Consider the following 19,810-nt stretch of genomic DNA (forward strand, 5'->3'; position numbering starts at 1 on the left):
CAAGCAATGCAATGGTTCACAATACGTCGTCGTCTCGATTCATACGGTTAATGTGGGTCTCATCGTCTCTGTCAGTCTCTCATTCTCAATCCATTGCACTTCTGCAAACTTCTAGAGTGGTCTGTTCTGTGTCACCATTCGAAGCACTTTCTCTGCTAAATTCACACATCATGATGGATTCTTGTTATTCTCACTCTCCACGGTTTCACTGCTTCTCTAATGGCATCAACCCCCCTCTTCGCCATTACACGCCCTTCATTCAATCTGAACACCAAGAACCCATTTGGCCGAAACACCCACAGATCAATAAAAGCCCGCAGATTTTGCATAAACAATGAACGAGGAAGAGAATCCAAAGTTCAAAGCGGACACACATTTGGCCGAACGAGTCGCCTATCAATTTCAATCTACACCAAAGGCGACAGAAGAGATCATCTCAAGTCCTCTGTTAAAGATGAGGAAGAAACTGGACCCACCTCTTCATCTTCGCCGTTAGCTGTCACTGAGAAGCCCAAGGATGATTCCGAAGTTGAGGTGGGCAAAGAAGGCGACTTGGAGGAGAAAGAGAAACAGCAAGAGATGGACTGGAAGACAGACGAAGAGTTCAAGAACTTCATGGGCAATCCATCAATTGAGGCGGCAATTAAGCTTGAGAAGAAGAGGGCAGATAGGAAGCTGAGGGAGCTTGACAGAGACAGCAGCGATAACCCAATTGTTGGGTTGTTTAATAGATTAATACGTGATAGTCTAACCAGGGAAAAAGAGAGGTTGGAGAAAGCTGAGGAGGCTTTCAAGGCTCTTGATCTTAACAAGGTGGATCACTGATTGGTTTCAACTATTGCTTTTTTCTTTTGGCCTATATCTTTTATGTGAAACAAGTTGAAGTTTATAATCGTTTGGTTGCCAAATTGTGTCAACTAGAAGGTGATTTGAACTTTAAACAACAATTCGCTAACCAATTATAAGAAACCAAGTATAAAATCCTTGCTCTTATAGTTTGAGCTAGTAGATTTCAGCTTGGGTGTCATGAGTTAATTGTCACCATAATCATCGCTTAGAATTCATTTTATTGTATCAAGAAAAAAACATTAATGTAATGTTATCTCTATTGGGTTAATGTGGACAATGCAGCTGAAGAACTGTTTCGGGTTTGACACCTTTTTTGCAACTGATGTTAGAAGGTTTGGTGATGGTGGAATTTTCATTGGCAATTTGAGGAGACCTATTGAAGAGGTCATTCCTAAGCTAGAGGCAAAGCTATCTGAAGCTGCAGGGAGAGAGGTGGTTGTTTGGTTCATGGAAGAAAAGAATGATGACATTACAAAGCAGGTACTTACATATGGGCTGATCTCAGTTATTCTGTCTGACTGATTGGCCCTCATTGTATGCCTTGTTGACATATTTATGCAACTGATCTTCAATTCTGCATTACAACTTCAGTCCGTACTATTTAAATGAATTATGCCTTATGAATTCTTGGTTGACCTGTGAAATAGAAGAGAACTTGCTGGTTTATTCCATGCCATTACAAATTCTGGGCTACATCCTGGATATTGCAACCAACATATCATTTGTTGCGTTCTGTTGCATTTCAAACCATGGCCTGTGTCTAATGTCCTCTCTTTTTTTCCACTTTTCTGATGAAGGCTTGTGTAGTGCAACCAAAGTCAGAGATGGATCTCCAGTTTGAGTTCACTAAGCTGAGCACTCCATGGGGATATTTTAGTGCTGTAGTCTTATGTGTCACAACTTTTGGGACAATAGCTCTGATGAGTGGTTTCTTCCTTAAACCTGGAGCAACTTTTGATGACTACATAGCTGATGTTGTTCCACTTTTTGGTGGCTTTCTCTCTATTTTGGGGGTATCTGAGGTAGGTTGTTCTCCTTTTGCTAATTGAACTCTATGTTTTGTCACATGTTACTGCAAGGCTTCATCATTCATGGGACTTTAATGAGTTGTTTGGCTTTGTCTTACTAGTTAAGGCAAGATGGTTGTGCCAGTTTGGAGTGTTTGACAGTGCTTGCATATAGATTCTGGAAAATGCAAACCCAGTCTTAAGCGTTTCATCTCTATATCTATCTGCCTTCTACACACAGACACACATCCTAAAAAAACATGATATCAGATAAATCAGTCTAGCAGAATCAATTCTCTTACGACCACTGGGTTTATGCCGCATTTTTGTAAGTTTCATGTTGGACCCAGACAAAATTTTGTTTGCACAAAATTCGTTTACTATTAAATGCTCACACTTTTGCTTCCTGAACTTCAGAAGTATGATTTTGGATTTCGCAGTCTTGCAGGAAATGATGAAAGGAAAAAAAAACAAAAGAATATAAAAACAGAGATAAAAGGTGCTATCTTGTAGATAGAAACTTCTGTAAGCTGATTGACGATAAAAATGAATGCCTTATGTTGATCCATCATAATGTTATGTTCACATCTTACTTCCTTTTAAACCGAATTTTAGATTGGCATGTAAAACTGGACCAGGATCAAGGTTGGAACTTTGAATTTCACACCTTCAAGGCTTCAATTATTCTATGTAGGACATTTTTTGCATCTTTTTATTGCATGCTGACAGATGTACTTCAGAATGAAATAGTTTAATTGTTGAAAACCAATTGTTTTTGGAAAGATGCTGGGTTTTATCACAAGCATAATAAAAATACTCAAACAGTGTGAAACAAGTTTCTACAGCCCCGTGAATGCTGAGAGAGGAAAGGTGGAGGAGAAGTGGAAAATCAAACAACCTCCACATGGTACAAAGGGAATACTATGTGCTTTGAATTACCTTAAGCCATATCAAAATGTGGCAGATTGAATTGTAAGATTTGTCAATGTTCATGAATAATTATCACATAAATTGGCTTGGATTATTTTGCTTGCCTGTTGTAAGAGTTGAATGCAAGTCTAGAAAATGATCTTGGAGAGTCTGCAAAACTCCTCTATAAATGCTTCCTTTTCTTATGTGTTTATGGCTTTATGCATGTTAGTGTATTCACAGATATTGTGAATGATGCTTTTGCAACATAATGAATGACTCATTGTTACTATTTGCCAGATAGCCACCCGGTTAACAGCAGCTGGTTATGGTGTTAAGCTTAGCCCATCATTTCTTGTGCCATCCAACTGGACAGGGTGCTTGGGTGTGATGAATAACTACGAGTCTTTGCTTCCTAATAAGAAGGCTCTTTTTGATATTCCAGTCGCGCGAACTGCTAGTGCTTATCTCACATCACTAGTGCTGGCAGTTTCTGCTTTTGTGGCTGATGGCAGCTTTAATGGTGGCGACAATGCATTGTAAGTATTCTACAGTTCATTTTATGCTATCCAGTTTATGCTCTACTTTCTGTTAGGATTTATTTGACATAATATAGGTAGTTCTGTAGTTGTGGTTACCAATCTACAACTCTTTTTTCCTTTTATTAGAGCATTGGATAGCTCTATTATACATTTTAGTGTTAATGTATTTGAAATACTGGACAGGACGAAAGCCCCCCTTTTATTTAATTTGAGTAAAATAGCACATTCCATTGTCACTCTGCAGGTTCATAAGGCCACAGTTCTTCTATAGCAATCCATTGCTTTCTTTCATCCAATTTGTCATTGGACCTTACACAGATGACCTTGGGAATGTATTGCCTTATGCGGTGGAGGGTGTGGGAGTTCCTGTTGACCCTCTTGCTTTTGCTGGACTTTTAGGTAAGCTTCATGGACTCTTCCTTCATATTTTTATTTCCCAAACGTTCATCTGATGCAAGGAAATTGGGAATCTTATTGATAAGGATATACATAATTTCAATAATTTAAGAGCAGCATTGTGCTTTCCCTTATTTTATCAGATTTTGGTCACGAGATTGAAGTAGAATTAATGATGGAAGCTGGGAACCACCTTTTAGAAGGTTGTCAGAGCCTTGAATCCAGAATTTTTCTTATGATGACCCCATAGAGCGTATACCCTGTAGAGCCTATAAGTTTTGGTTTAGATAATTGACACCATTGTTTTCAGACATTTTCCAAGCTGAAAAGTATTCAATAATGTGGTCCTCTTATACACCACTTACAATTGTCTTCGTTAATTTAATTAAACTTCATATTTCAAAATTAGTGGAAGATGTGGCGGAATGGGTTCCTTCCGAGTGGATGCAGTAGTGAAATGGAAATTCGTATCTAACCTATTATTCATGGATGCGCTTAATAGTCTCAATTCCTGTCAACTTCATGCTTCTGCAGGAATGGTGGTAACTTCTTTGAACTTGTTGCCTTGTGGTAGACTGGAGGGAGGGCGCATCGCGCAAGCTATGTTTGGAAGAAGCACTGCTACTTTGCTATCCTTTGCTACTTCACTTTTACTTGGTATTGGTGGTCTGAGTGGAAGTGTGCTTTGTTTAGCATGGGGATTGTTTGCAACCTTCTTCCGAGGTGGGGAAGAATTGCCAGCGAAAGATGAGATCACTGATTTAGGAGATGACAGGTTTGCTTGGGGCATTGTTTTAGGCATAATCTGTTTCCTCACTCTTTTCCCCAATGGTGGAGGGACTTTCTCCAGTTCCTTCTTCAGTGACCCATTTTTCAGGGGGAATATGTAAATACTTTGAATAGAAGAAGAAAAGGAAAAGAATATGTGAATAGTGCTAGTATTTTCTTCCTTCTTATCCTTCTGGGTTCTACGGAGCGCTAAGATTCATCTTAACAGATTACTGATATATATATGTGTGTGTGTGTGTGTGTGTGTGATATCCCAGTAATCTATTAATATAATCATTTGGTATTACCGTGTCGAAATCATCATTTACTTTCAGCTTTTGCCTATTTTTGTACTTACATCCGTGATCTTACAGCGCAATTCTGCGTCGAGATACGGTATATAATCTATCAGTTCAGACTAGCATCTTTCTATTTTATGCATATCTTTTATATACATGTAAATGCATGTCTATTCTTCCACTCCGTTGTTTACAGAGGAATCAAGTGTGTATTATCTTCTCTGGAAAGTCTGGCTTATATTGATAAGTTGTGTACATCCCTTTCTGGTAGTCTATGTGTTTTTCCCAGACAAAATGGTCTCTTTGGTCATATTTGTCATGCATAATTGACTTGACTTATCTTTAATTGTCAGTTGGGGCAAAGATATGATTTGTATTTGTTCTTATCTCGCAAATGGCTCATGAAAGCTGTAACCAAAATGTTTGATTACTGGGGGTTTTCGGATCCAGAAAATCAACTTGGAGAATCTTCTTTCAGAACTACTAAGTCGAATTTTGGATTATTATCCTAATTATCAAGATCGAGTTTGTAGAGCATATTTGCAAATGGGTTCTTGTCAACCTGTTCATCACGATTTTTCACTGATAAAGATTGGACAACAAAGGTGATAACCAAGGTTGGTTGGTTCCAATTGAATGAGTGAAGAATGGTTGAGTGATAGTTTGGTTGATGATTTTTTTTGATGAAATTGATAATAAAACAATTGTGGAAAATTTTCAGAAAAATTCTCCGACAACATCGAGTCTGTCGAGCATATCTACACCACGACTCACAAATGATACGAATATTTCACATTGTTTAGATAGGGGAATTGTAATCGATTGATAAGGAGAACAATGTCTTCCTCAATCAGACAACAAGTTATCTAGATAGTCGTCTATTGGGTTTGTTAGTTACAACCAAATCATGTGTGGATAATGTTTAGGCTTGTATAGTTGATTAAGGAATGTATGAACCTGCTAAGTATTGTTGGACCATAGGTTCTACATGTATAATTTTGATGATTCACCATCTCATGCTATTTGATTATTTAATGAATTTGTAAATATGTCAAGCAAGTGAATTGATATGTATTGATAATCATGCTTAATTTTTAAGAATATACTATTTGATCAAGATAATCATGAAATCATATTTGAACATCATAGTATACAGTTATAATCATGATTCATCATATTTTACGTGACTTGAGTGACTTGGAACCTGATATGTATTGTGCATGTAAAACTGCTGAAAAGTTAGTCTGCGCAAGCTAACTTCCAAATGCCATAACTTAGTCATATGAATTCTGATTAATGTGTTTCTTGAACTAGGATTTAATTAATACATAAATGAACACATCTTATGCAGAGTAAATGATCAAATTTCACCTCCTTACTTTTCAATCTTATGTTCGAAGTTGCTGTATCTGTGAAAAACCCGAAACTGTGCTAGTTGAGCTTTCTCTTCTATATTGAATGATCATATGAAGGAATATTACTTTGAAATTTGACATGGACATTCTAATGTACTTATTATGATTTATCATACATAAATTAAAATTTATTGAATCCAATTTCTATTGATTTACCTAAGTGCAAGGCATGAAACTTTTACAAGCTTACAAGCCAAATGAGGTGTCTATACACCAAACTCTTAGTAGGTACAATGAGTTGGGAGTTCAGTCATGTCCAGGACTTGGTTCTAAGGAGAAATGTAATCCAGCTACCCAAGAATGGACTTGGTCCTAGGACATTCTGGAGCTGCACATTCAGCTATAAAGGCAAGATTTCAGACCTGGAATTTACAATATTGGTTGAAGTTCAAATTTGTCTTAAATTCAAATGCAAAGAGAATGGAGCTAAAATCTCTTGGAGAAAGAGCTGTCATCAACGCCATCTCTATAATTGTGCCAACATCAGCTGTAAAGGTATAACCTACATTGACATTGACTAAAATAGAGCTGACAGCAATGCCATCTATATAAATGTGCCAACACCATCAGTAAAGTCCTTGAAGAGGAGATATTTTGGAGCTTATTTCGAGACAAACGGTTATATATTTGAAGGATCAGATTTGATAAGTTTTTACATCTTACGGTCTATGATTAAAGCTAAGTTGGAGAGTCCAGATTAAAGAAATGATTATGATCTAAAGGATGAGCTTGTGACAACACATGAATGGAAGAATCATTTTGAAGTCTAAGCATGCTCCCAACGGCTATCTTATGGAAGGTCATAATTTTATGATATATTTGTTTCAATGATTCATATTAGCATGTGAAATTGAAGGCTGAGATTGAAGATTAAGACTAATCCAAAGGCTGAGCTAGTAAGAGAAAAGTGCATCAAAAAGGGATTCCTTTTCTTCTCCGGTTGGTAGAAGCAATCATTAAGGTGAAATTTTTTCTTCAATCAAAAGGTGTGAAATCCATTTTAATCGAGAGTGATCATCATAAAATCTTCAAGCCTCTACTCAAAATGATGTGCTGAATTTAGCTATAGATTTGATCATTCATTCTTCAAGCCCTCTGACTTGAAAATCTACTGAAAAAGTTTGAGAGCACTATTTTTCACCTAAATCCTTACCAGTGAACACTCATTGTTGAAAAATCCTTAAGAGTTCTCTTATTGTGTGATTCTAAACACTTTCTTAAGAGAACCTAGAGCTTAACCACTTATCCTTTCCGTGTGAAAGTTTTTGGGTTTTCTTAAAACCTTAGTGTGGAAGTTTGGGAATTAGCTTGAAATTCCTAGGTTGGGGGTAACCTTGAAGCCCTTGTGTAAGCTCTTGTGGTGAGCTTGTGAAAGCCACATTTTTAGTGGAAGTTGGAAAATCCTAGGTTGGTGAACCTAGGTAGTAGAAGTAGGAGAAGGATCTCCGAACTACTATAAATTGTTGTGTCGACTTTCTTGATTGTCTTGCTTGCTTGTTGATTGATTAAGTGTTTAATTGCTTTCTGAACTATTTTTGGTCATTGCAAGACCTTACATTAAAACTGATTTTCTGTCCTTGTGTGGTGATAATTTGTTTAAGGTTGTAAATTGCAGTAGTTAAGGTTTCTCTAAACCATTAGGTTAAGTGTTTTGATTGTAGAATTTTCTGGATCACAAATCTGTCCGTACATTGTTCACATAGCTAGACTTTGAATTTTAATCTGAATTTTTGATATAGTATTTATCAAGGTGTTGTGATATTTCACATAAAATTTCGTTGCATTTCGACATCGTTTGATAAGTGAAATCTGTGTTGCAAAATTTGTGCGCAAGGTGTTGTTTAAAAATAAAAAAAATCTGGTTTTTGGAATTCTTGATTATTTGATATTCAATCATTCACAATATTGCATCACATTGTGCATTGGATTGAATCTTGATTAGGATAATCATTAGAGTGCAAATTGTGTGCTATTTGTTAAATTGACATTAATTTGATTGAATTTTTAAAGGGGATTCCTAACTTGAAATTTGGGGACACAATTCACCCCCTCTCTTGTGTACGCCTAGGTCCATCAAGTATGTGTATGGGCCCAACCTGACCTCATTCTTTAACAACAAACATACCGTACTAAACTTACTATTTGTGTAATATAAAGGCTCATGACTTATGCAATTTAGAAAAGATAAACCTTATTTGCACCTCAATATTTGCTATGAACACCCCACTCTAAACCAACCCCAATGAAAAACATAATAATTATGAATACACTCCATTTTGTGTTTTTTTGTTTTTCTTTCAACTACACCCCAGCCACTTTGCTCCACCACCACTAGCCTTTCTTACAGATCTTGTAGGCAAAAGAAGCTTTCCTTCCATTCACACACAACACTCAATCAATCCCTCTCAAACGGACATCCAGTTTTCCGTGTGTGGCTGTAGCTTCTTGAATCAATATCAACAAAGGTCTCTCACTTGTGCTTCTTTTGTAGAGCTAATTCATACTTATCAATAAGTTCCTCCAGTGGAGTCTGTTTGTGCGCATACTTATCAAAAAATGGAAGCAGGTCTCACCTGGCCGTGCAGCAAGTAAATCGAAGCCCATCAAACTCGATCCTCATAAAGTGATAAAGGTTTCCTTCAAGTAAGTCGGCACTGAATCAACGTTGCCGCCGCCGTCAGGTAAGGAAAGAAGGAGAATGAGAGAAGGAGGGAGAGAAGGAGAAGGAGATTAGGAACACTCACTCTCGTCGACGAGAAGGGAAAGGGGAGGAGGGAAAGAATTTGGGGTAGAATGGTAGGGTTAGGTGGGGGTTAATAGATTATGTTTTTTTTACAGATTAATGAGGTGAATGGTAGGGTTAAGTGGGATTGATAGATTAAGTTTTTTACAGATTAATGAGGTGTCCTTAGTAAAATGAGGGTGTAAATAAGGTTGGTCTTTAAAAAAGATCCCAACAATTGATTCCATAAAAGAGAAATGGTGAACAACAATGCTAGGTAGCTCAAAATATAGGAGCCCAAAATTGTCCAAATCTAGGTGGCATGGTGACTGGACTGATGACTAGGCTAATGAGAGAAAATTTTAAAAATTTCAAACAAATACCCACACTCTCACACATCTCCCATACACTCTCACGTTCTTTCTCTTCTTCTCTCTTTCTCTCTTTTTCTCTCTCTTTTCTCCCTCATTGCCTGAACCCAAAGTCTACCGTCCGGCCACCGATCTGAGACGCCGACCCATCAAACTGAAGCGTCGGAGCATTATGACTCACCCTCAGCCTTTGTTTGTCGCCAACAACCGTCTATTTCACCAGAATCTGAGTTTGAAGTCGCGGCCAAACGAAACTTTTGAAGCTCGATCTGACCACCATAGGCCGCCTCTTGGCGAATCACCACCACCGTTGGACTCGTCTTGTTGAGCTCTATAGGTTTCAGCCATTGGACGACCGTAATAGTTATTCCATTGATTTTGTATGTTGTTCAGTTACTTTTTTTTGAGACATGGTTATTCAATCGATATAATTTAATATATTTACTCATTTCACTAATTTGAATGTCATCCCAATGATTTTATTGTAAGAAATATAGTTATTGAACAAAAACTATATATCAATGGATTTGAGCTATTCCATTGATTTTATTTGTGGATTTGGACTATTCCATTGATTTTATTAGTGGATTTCGAATATTCCATTAATTTTTATCAATTAATGGAACAACTAAATTTATTGTTTTGAACCAGTGGAACAACTAAATTAATTGTTTTGAACTAGTGAAACAACTAAATCTATTGTTAAAAATCGATAGAATATATCTCTTGAAGAAACTTTCACTAATTTTTATATGTAGATTTGGGCTATTCCATTGATTTTATTAGTGGATTTGGCCTATTCCATAGATTTTATCAATGGATTTGCTTCCTTGATTTATCATATCATTATCATCCTATTCCACCACATTAAAAAAATTGAACACGCTGCACGCCCCAAGAAGTAACAACCATGTAGGGAGCAAGAGAACCACAAACAAATGCATGTGTTGAGATGCAATGAGCCTACTAAACCGTTTCAATGACTGTATTCCAGTCTACAAGATGCCAGAGAATGTGAAATGTTCTTGGCCTACACTAATGGATGCCAAAGGTCTTCCCACAATGATACCAGCATTCACCCCGCGCGGTGCAACAAGTGGCCACCAAGCCTTACAACGATGTTCTCTTTTGGCATTCCTGATGCGGTTTAGCCCTTGATTATTCCATCAATTCAAGTAAGCCAACAACCAACTTTTTTCAAATTCTTTTGAAATAATTGCATTTTCAACAATTCAATTGATATACAAACTACGAAGTTGTGAAACATTTTTTTGATAGATCTATTTGAATTTTATTAAGTATGAAAGAAAGAAAATTACAAGCAAATAGCCACCAAAGTGTAAAGGTAAGGAGCCTCACAAACTGCACCTAGAATTGAAAAGCCCAACACTAATCTAAATTAGATTTGAAAAGCCCTAAAAAGATGAGGAATCTTAGATGAAGAAATTAGCTTCAGAGGTAAAGGATTACAATATATCCTCACAAAGTATACCAACAATTGAATTAGTTAAATTCTACTGATTTAATCAATGAAACAACTAAGTTCCACTAATTTAATGAATGGAATAACTAAGTTCCATTGATTTAATCAATGGAATTAGCAATTCTCAAGTTAAGAAATCATGGAACAAAGAACAAAACGGTAAGAGCATACAATAGCTGTTGAGATGAGGTTTGTATTCAAGGATCAAAATCAGTGTAATGACATCAAAATCAATGGAATAATGATCTATTTGATATTAAAAACAATGGAATAACAATCTGCTTGATAATTAAAAATAGTGGAATAATCATAAAAAAATGGAATAATAATCTATATGAGATTAAAAGTAGCTGAATGACATTAAAATTAATAAATTCTAAACTAAAATCCACTCTACATTGATAACATGAAGACAAAACAAAAAATATACAGGTCAATGGCTCCAAAAATTGGTTACAATCGGGTCACAAATGGGTTTCACTTTTCTTCGACCATTCAAGTCGTCCAAGGGCTGAAACATGTAGAGTTCGACAAGACAAGTTCAACGGTGGTGGTGATTAGCGGAGGGGTTGCAAATGATGGCCGGATCGGGCTCCAAAAGTTTCATTGGCCACTATTTTAAGGCAAGATTCTGGCAAAATAGGTGGCTGTTGGCAGCAAATGACGACTAGGGATGAGTCATGGTACTCCTACGCTTCAAATCGGTAGGTCGGCCGCCCTCATCGGTTGTCGGATGGTGGACCTTCGTTTCCGACAATGGAGGAGAAAAAGATAAAAAATAGAGAGGAGAGAGAACGTGACTATGAGGGTGAGACGAAAGAAAATGGATATTTGTGAGAGGTTTTTAAATTTCAAATTTTAAAGACTTTTCATCTTGGATAATGACATGTCATGTGACATGATAATGCCGTTAGGAATCACATAGATTTGAGTTTTTTGGACCATTAAAAATTTGGGATGTTTGTCATTTTCCAATGGTGAATTGTCCGCAAAGAAAAGACAATTCCAACACAGAAATGCTACTAGTCCCAGCAAAAGTCGTCCCAACAATCCCAGTGCTGAGGTGGCTCATGACATGGATAAAACATGTGGGTCTCATTTTAACTTAAGTTAACCTCATCTCTCAACCATGGTTTTGTTTTAACCTAGCCCCTTAACCAGCGCGATCTGCCTCTGCCGATGTCGATGCCGATGACCCCCTCAACTGGCTGCAATGGTTTTCATTCACAGATTAACCTAGCCCCTTCTCCTCTCCTCTCTCCCAACGTTGATAGCGACGATCTCTTCACCTCATCATCTCTCTCAATCCAGACGCCAATCTCCTCATCTCTCTCAAACCAAGCGTGCCTCTCTCAACCCTGATTGACGCCAACGACCCCCCTTATCTCTGTCTCATTCTACACAAAAGGTGCTTGCTCTTGACCCAGGCACGCTCTCGTAACCCCGACGTCGACCCCCCAACAGGCTGCAACTCGATGCACTTCTCCTTCCTAATACAAGGTAAGTCTTGACTGAAAAGTGCTGCACATATGTGTGAAATATGTTGTATATAAATGTCGTGGTATATTATTGTACTTCTGCATTTCACAGTGCTGGAATTGCTTCTGATGTTGCAACTAGTGCTCTTGTTGGGGAATCTAATGTCTTCACTAATATATCCTCACAAAAAACTTTGCTTAGTAATCTCACATTATTATAGTGATCAAATGCAGATGATTTATTTGATTTTGGAATATGTGGATGCCAAATTATTTGTCAATGTTTTCTATCAAATTATTTGTCATCTGCTTAGGTACATATGTTTGTCACTGTTGAATGAGAAATTGGCTCCATGGGTGATCATTTTGTTGAAAGTTCAGAAGGTGGGGATGAAAGCAGAAACGATAAAATGGCACAACTTGATGAACTAGTTCGAGAACCGCAGATTGGCATGGTCTTTAGCACTATAGATGAGATGCTGAATTTTTACAGAAAATTTGGGAAGCAAAAGGGTTTTTCGGTGAAGCGGAGATCATTGAATAAAGATAAAAATGTCATGACTTGGATTGAAGGAGCAAACAGGAATATGTCATTGCAAGTATCTCCTCATTTTGTAACTAAAAATGTACCATTCACCAATGATCCCATCATCAAAAGAGAAAAAGGACGTCCCCCTTGTACAAGGAAGAAACCGATAATGAGAAGGAGAGGAAAAAGGATAGCAAATCAGGATGTCAACAACTTGATGGTATACCCTTATGAAATTGTTAAATTAAGATTATTATCTCTTATTGCGTGTTATTTAACAATCTGATTTGGTGGGGAATGTTCTTTGACAGGATGTTAATACTCAATCTTCACAAAGACAAACAACAGACATTCTAACAGAGGTAAGGGGAACACAAGGGAGTCACGTAGGTTATTCTAATCAAGGACGAGATGGTGGTTTTCTATCTTTACTTAGAAATGCATCAGAGGTAAATTTTCTTAAAAAGCTCATTTTAGTGGTACGAATTATCTTGAATGTGAGCTATTTTGCTTAATATCAGATTGTTTATTTTTCAGGTTGGTGAAACTTTAGGAAGTGGAGGGTATCAGTCACTTGTGGATGGAATTGATGAAGATATGTAGCTTGTTTATCAACTACCTTTGTATTTTTTGAGCAGTAACTTGTTTATCAGTTACCTTGATGAAGACATGTAGCTTTTTTGAGTAGCTTGTTTATCAGCTACCTTGATGAAGACATGTAGCTTTTTTGAGTTGTATTTTTTTAGTTCAGTGGGGGTTTATATTGAATATGATTGAATTTGCAAAGTGACTTGCTAAGTTGATGTGTAGCAAATGCCTATTCCAGGAAGGATTGGAATGAATTGGAAAAGATTTTGTTTATTTATGATGTGTCTTTCTGGAATGGTTGGAATGAATTGGTTAAGCTCAAAATAAAGGAAGACAATATACAGAACAAACGGAGCAAATTAGCTCATTCAAAAGAAATCATACTCATTAAGTGTATTGCTCTTCAATTAGGAACAATCTACAGAACATAGGGAGCAAATTGGCTCATTCAAAAGAAATCATACTCATTAAGTGTATTGTTTTTCAATTAGGAACAATCTACAGAACATAGGGGGCAAATTGGCTCATTCAAAAAAAATTATACTCATTGACTGTCATTCTCCATAAAGGAAGACAACCTGCTATACTGCCCAACCTGCAATTGCACAACCTGCTTCACATACAACACCTTTCATCTACTCAGATGGCACTAGTTGAACCAACACAAAATAAGTAATTTTACCCTCTATTCTATTGGCTTGCACCAACACCACAATATTCTGAGTGACATGTATGCATTTCTATTGGTTTTTGGTTGAACAATCAGAACTTGTAATCTTCTCAAAATAATTGCCTGCGCCACCCTTGCTATCAGACTCCGTGAGCTCATTTTGCGCCACCCTTGCTATCAGACTCCATGAGCTCATTCTTCTGTGTAGAGCGAAAATTCTAGTTTGAGAGAGATGAGGAGATTGGCGTATGGATTGAGAGATATGATGAGGTGAGGAGATCGTGGCTATCGACGTTGGGAGAGAGGAGAGGAGAAGGGGCTAGGTTAATCTGTGAATGAAAACCATTGCAGCCAGTTGAGGGGGGTCATCGGCATCGATATCAGCATCGGCAGAGGCAGATCACGTTGGTTTGAGAATTGATCTGGTTAAGGGGCTAGGTTAAAACAAAACCATGGTTGAGAGATGAGGTTAAGTTAAGTTAAAGTGGGACCCACATATTTTATCCATATCATGAGCCACCTCAGCACTGGGATTGCTGGGACGACTTTTGCTGCGACTAGTAGCATTTCTGATTCCAACACGAACTCTTGAAATCTGAGTTTGTCAGTCACCATGAAACTTATAAGAATTCGATCTCTTTGAATCCAATTAAACCATTGTAGAATTCCCCAATTCGGGTTCCTACAGGATCTGAAACAAAAGGTTTCTCTCCGTATCTTCTTCTGCGGCATCGACACTCCATCTTTCTCTCGACAGGAAGGACGAGCTTCTCCCTTCATCTCCTCAGGACACGCTACAGTCCCTTGGTATCACATCCGGTGACCTTATGTATTCTCGATACGACCGCTTTCTCATCGCAAACCTTAGGCGTTGCTTCGAGTTCCAGCTCCTTCGTACTACAAGGTGCTATCAATACTGTCCATTCTGAAGTACATATGTCCATAGAATCTGAGAATTTGCATGATCTTAACACTTTAGGTCAAACTATGCCAGAGAAAAAAACAGTTAGTTCTGAAGGTGTGACTGTCCAAAATCAAGAGATCAGTAAAATGGAGGAAATATCTGATGCTGGTAAGAGGTTATCCGAACCATACTATTTGAGGAGGGTGTTGAGGGAGGAGTTAGGAAATGATGGTAGCCATCATAAACTGTTGGTAGTTGCGGTACATGCAGTTTTCATGGAGGCTGGTTTTGTTGGCTTTGATCCAGTGTCTGGGATGCGAGTTGATGGGTTTCGTTTTTCGGAAGGGCAGCTTTCTAATACTTACTCTTTGTCCCTTTGGTATACTTTACCTGAATTTTTACCTAACGAGTCTAACAGCATGCCTGAATTTGTTGTATTAAAGTTCCAGAGTATGGGACATTTTATGAATGTTTATGGGTCTATGGCTAAAGGCAGTGGATCAATGTCGTGTCGTGTGTGTTTGAATGAAGAAAAATTTGCACCGATTCTAAGTTTGGTCCATACACATCTGGATAAGGATATGAATGATCTATATCCTGAAAAAGAAGTATTTGATTTTTGGAAGATTGTGAAAGACGGGCTTGCGTTGCCATTGTTGATATGTCTCTGTGATCAGAATGATTTGGTTCTTCCAGCATGCTTGATGCGCCTACCGGCAGAGCTGAAGCTCAGGATTTTGGAACTCCTTTCTGTAGTTGATACTGTGAGAATGGGCTGTGTTTCCCCTGAGATGCATTATCTGTCCTCAAACAATGATTTATGGAAGCAAAAGTTTGAGGAAGAGTTTGGAAAGGAGACATTGGTGCCAATATGCCCGTGTGACTGGAAAGAGAAGTTTGCTTCCGCTTGGGTGGATAGAAAGAAGCAGCAAAAGAAGAAACATATCCTCGATCATCCTTTATACAGACCCATTATTCACCGAATAATCTGGAGGCACACTGATCCTTTTGTCAATTTTCCTCCAGAGTTGAGGGATCTCAATTTTCCTCCAGTGTAGGGGATTTCAATTTTCCTCCTGTGATGGGGGATGACTGGGTTGGCTCTTTTCAAGAACCCAAGGAAGGTGGAATTTCTTACCAGATTGTAATATGGGTGGTGGTCCTTTTAACTAGCTTTGAGTGCTAAAGGCAGACGATTTGGGAGGCATCTTGAAATGGTTCCCACATAGTGTGCATATATATAATAGGTATGGCCGTATGGATTTTGATCTCTACAGTTGCTTTCTTCCCCCCTAAACATAGTTTGTAAATAGTTGTTATGATGCTTATGTTGTTTGTGTAAGTTCCAGCTCCTCTTGTTGGTGGCATACTTGTTGTACAGAATTTTATTTTACTGGTTTTGAGCAGCAGGTTCGAATTTATTCTTCCTTTTAACTTAGACTGCTGCAGCAATTAAATCCTTTTTATGAGAGTTTGCAGGTGTAGTTAGATGTTTATTGGGTTGTGAAGGGGAAAGAGGTGTAAATGCAGGGTTCTTTTCCTTTCTTTTCTTTTCCTTTTGTCTTTTTTTTCCAGTGGAAAACTAAAATCCAGATGCATTTTTTTTGTTTCTGTGATAATATAATAGAACTTATGAAGTACGACCTTTTATATAACTTAGGACAACAACACAGCAACTGAAATCAAACAGAGACCTACAAATAGTAATTTACAGAGTCTCATCATTATTTCAAGAACTTGAGAGTGTTTCGCCAGCTTTTTGTGAGATAACAATGGAGGTCTCTTCCCTTTCTAAATCTCATCTATTACGCTCCTTTCCAATAGGCCAACTATTTATGGATGCTATCGAGTCTTCCACTTATTCTCTCTTCTTGGATTTTGCTTAAACTTTTCCATGCTCAAAATCCCTCTCTTATGGTTGCAGCAGGAACCCAAGGATTCTTGTATCTCTAACCCAAGGATTCTCGCAGCTCTACCACCTCCCGCAATCCTTTTTTCTTTTTAAAGTTGTCAACTGAGACAAGCAAAAGGAAGCCACTTTTGGTTTCCTTTTTGTGCATTATGAGGGAATGTATAGCTTCCTTCCCTCCCTTGAGTACCTTGTAATGCAGTTTTGGACTGATGTTTTTCCTGAGGATAATAATAGAATTGTGAAAATTTCAGTCTTGTTAGAGGTACCTTTGAGCAGAATTCAAGTTTGGAAGATTTCACCACTTTGAATGAGCGACTATCGGACGGGTGGACTAGTAATTAAACCTACGACTGCCATGATTAGTAGCTTCTAGTAGACACTGGAAAATTTTGATGTCCTACATTCATGAAGATGTGTTTTTCCCCCCCCAAGACATTAAGGTGTGTTTATTTTGCAATTGTTATATGTTGTGTAACAGTTGTGATATATTATTTTTAGTATTTTAATTGATGTGCGATTGTCGTAATCTGAGATTTTCTCCGCAAGCTCATTCTGTAAGGAGTAAGTATGCTGCCAGGAGGCTTTGTTGGTGAAATGCTCAAAAAGGAAAATAGAAGAATGTTTGAGAACTCTCAATTACAAACTCACTACCGTGGGAACCATGCATTATTAGCAATATTGTAATTTTATTTGCTTGCATAAAATATGAACTTGTTAGAACTTCGAAGTTTTGTGTTTTAGAATCTTTTAATTGCAATGAATCAATCTGCTCCTGCAATGAAATGTGATCCCTCGCCCTGCTCCCCTCTTATGATCATTTGAGCAAGTTATAATATTCATGCCATGTATAAAGTGGTGTTGTTGGATCTCCATAAAACAAGCTTAATGAAGTCTAGCTCTTTCCTTCCCTTTTTCTTATGTTGTTTCCATTGTTACTAACATTCATTACCTTTTTGAACAAGAGTTGGAGCTGAGTGCCTTTACTTGTGTAGTTTCTCCTGGTTTGATTAGATCATACACGTACGTGGTTTAATTTGAACATACAGAACTTTTGTTTTAATTGCTTGCCATTTGAATTTTATTTTGAATGAAATTCGTTCTATTGGTCGTTCATAATAGTGAGCAGCATTTACCACTGGATGCTTGTTTCATTTGAAAGCCGACTTAACAAGTTGCAAACTTGAATTTGTGATATTGAATCCTTGATCTCATGAACTGTTTATAACTTTATACAGCTAAGGGAGGGAATTGTCTGCAAATTGTTACTTTCCTCCACAATTATCCCACAACCCTATTTATGATGTGTTCATTTTGCACTGCATCGTCTTTGGCCGCTCCTTTTCAATATTAGCCACTTGGTTGCATTTGAAAAGCACACACAGGAGCTGGTTTTTGCTGTTTGTGTATATGGTTGATGCTGATACTCAAATGCTGGGATATTGCTCCATTTTCTAGTTCAGTTCTGCACCGTAACTCCCCTTTTTCCTCCCCATTCTATGATGAACTTATTTTAATCATCTTTTAGAGTGTGTTTGGATTGAGGGATTTGGAGGGAAGGGAAAAGAAGGGAAATAGAGTTTCCTTCCAATTCCCTTGTTTGGATAGTTTATTAAAAATTAAGGGGAGGGATTTGAGGGGATTTGGAAGGAAGATTTCATTAAATTTTTGTTAAAATTCTTTCTCTCCAAAATGGAGTCATTTGGAGGGAAGGGATTACTAATTAAGTCATTTGTAAGTTAAATATCTATTTTACCCTTGTACATAATATTTTAACATAAAAATAAGGATAAATTAGTAAATTAAACAAATTTTCCTTCCTTCTTTTTTTTATCTATCCAAACATGGGAGAGGGAAAAATAATCTCCCTTCCCCTCCCTTCCCTTCTCTCCCCCTCCCCTCCCTTCTCTTCCCTTCCCCCCAAATCCCTCAATCCAAACACACTCTTAATTTACTGATCTCCTTTCTGGCCATTCTAGCAAGACAACATAGCATTTATTAGAATGGCAAGAAAATTGCTTCTTTTAATTTACTCGAATAGGGGCAATTAGCCAGTTACTCGTTCTACAGTTTTAAACTGGTTCTGGATGAAATCTTGACGTGTTGTTGCAAGCCCTAAAAGTGTTTTCTTTATTATTATGAGAAAGTGAGCAAACTATGACTGGCAGTGTAAATGAAATTACTTTTTCTTCTAGGCTTGGATATCTGATCTTGCAACAGACTGCTGGTGCGACATAGATACATGGTTGTCGAGTCAGCAAATAACAAATTATTCAAATAAATTAGCGCTAATTGCACCTCACACTTAATTAAAAGTATACCCCATTAAACATCAAGGGATAAGTATGAAAATGACCCCTGTATTTTGCCTTCTGATTCAAAAAAGCCCCTCAACTTTGTTTTGGAACAGAAAAGTCCTCGTACTTACAAGAATGATAAACGTTATCCCTTCTGTTAAGAATCCGTTAAAATTTGTTGATTTGGCAGTTAAAGTGTAATTTTTTTTTTTATTTATGACATAGTGTACATGTGGACATAACCTATCAAATGATGACATGTGGCTAAAATAAAATTACATCATGACAGATGTCATTTTAGCTTATGATTTTGAAAGATATTAGAGAATTACTAATTAAAAAATCTGAAAATAAGATTTCATCTTCTTTAGCTAAAAGCTCCATCTCCGTCCATGGTTTAAGATCCAATTTGAAATCTCGTTATGGCGAATCTAGGTGATGGCGTTGATATGGTCCTCACCATCGACTCTAATATGGTCCTCAACCACGAGCTTACTGGGATTCAACTCGCTGGAGACGTTAACATAGAGATCGAAACCCAAATCGACATAGCTACGCGAGGTCATGAGACAGTAATAAATGAGTCCTCTATCCAAACCATCACAAATTGAACCCCCAAAATAAAATCAAAATCCCAAAATCAAATGGTTCTTAAAATCCACCAAATTGAAACC

The 19,810-nt window shown here is 37.5% G+C and overlaps 2 protein-coding genes and 1 pseudogene across 3 annotated transcripts; all 3 read left to right on the top strand.

The window, feature by feature from the left end:
• Positions 1-32: 32 nt before the first annotated feature.
• LOC119981793 (probable zinc metallopeptidase EGY3, chloroplastic) lies at positions 33-4,789 on the top strand. Its single transcript, XM_038824935.1, has 6 exons — positions 33-813; positions 1,132-1,329; positions 1,647-1,871; positions 3,066-3,304; positions 3,552-3,706; positions 4,238-4,789. The coding sequence occupies exons 1-6, from the start codon at positions 220-222 to the stop codon at positions 4,591-4,593; spliced, it is 1,767 nt and encodes a 588-aa protein (XP_038680863.1). The 5' UTR covers positions 33-219; the 3' UTR covers positions 4,594-4,789.
• A 7,133-nt stretch (positions 4,790-11,922) lies between these two features.
• Positions 11,923-13,631, top strand: LOC119982873. 2 transcript variants are annotated; one of them, XM_038826462.1, is made up of 4 exons: positions 11,923-12,261; positions 12,554-12,988; positions 13,080-13,217; positions 13,306-13,631. In XM_038826462.1, the coding sequence occupies exons 2-4, from the start codon at positions 12,593-12,595 to the stop codon at positions 13,369-13,371; spliced, it is 600 nt and encodes a 199-aa protein (XP_038682390.1). In that variant the 5' UTR covers positions 11,923-12,261; positions 12,554-12,592; the 3' UTR covers positions 13,372-13,631. The 2 variants fall into 2 exon arrangements, with proteins under 2 accessions (XP_038682390.1, XP_038682391.1); XM_038826463.1 differs by having other exon boundaries at positions 12,621-12,988.
• A 627-nt stretch (positions 13,632-14,258) lies between these two features.
• On the top strand, positions 14,259-16,401 carry LOC119981906 (annotated as a pseudogene).
• Positions 16,402-19,810: the final 3,409 nt, after the last annotated feature.

This window comes from Tripterygium wilfordii, chromosome 17 (assembly GCF_013401445.1).
Source record: "Tripterygium wilfordii isolate XIE 37 chromosome 17, ASM1340144v1, whole genome shotgun sequence".
NCBI classification, from domain to species: domain Eukaryota; kingdom Viridiplantae; phylum Streptophyta; class Magnoliopsida; order Celastrales; family Celastraceae; genus Tripterygium; species Tripterygium wilfordii.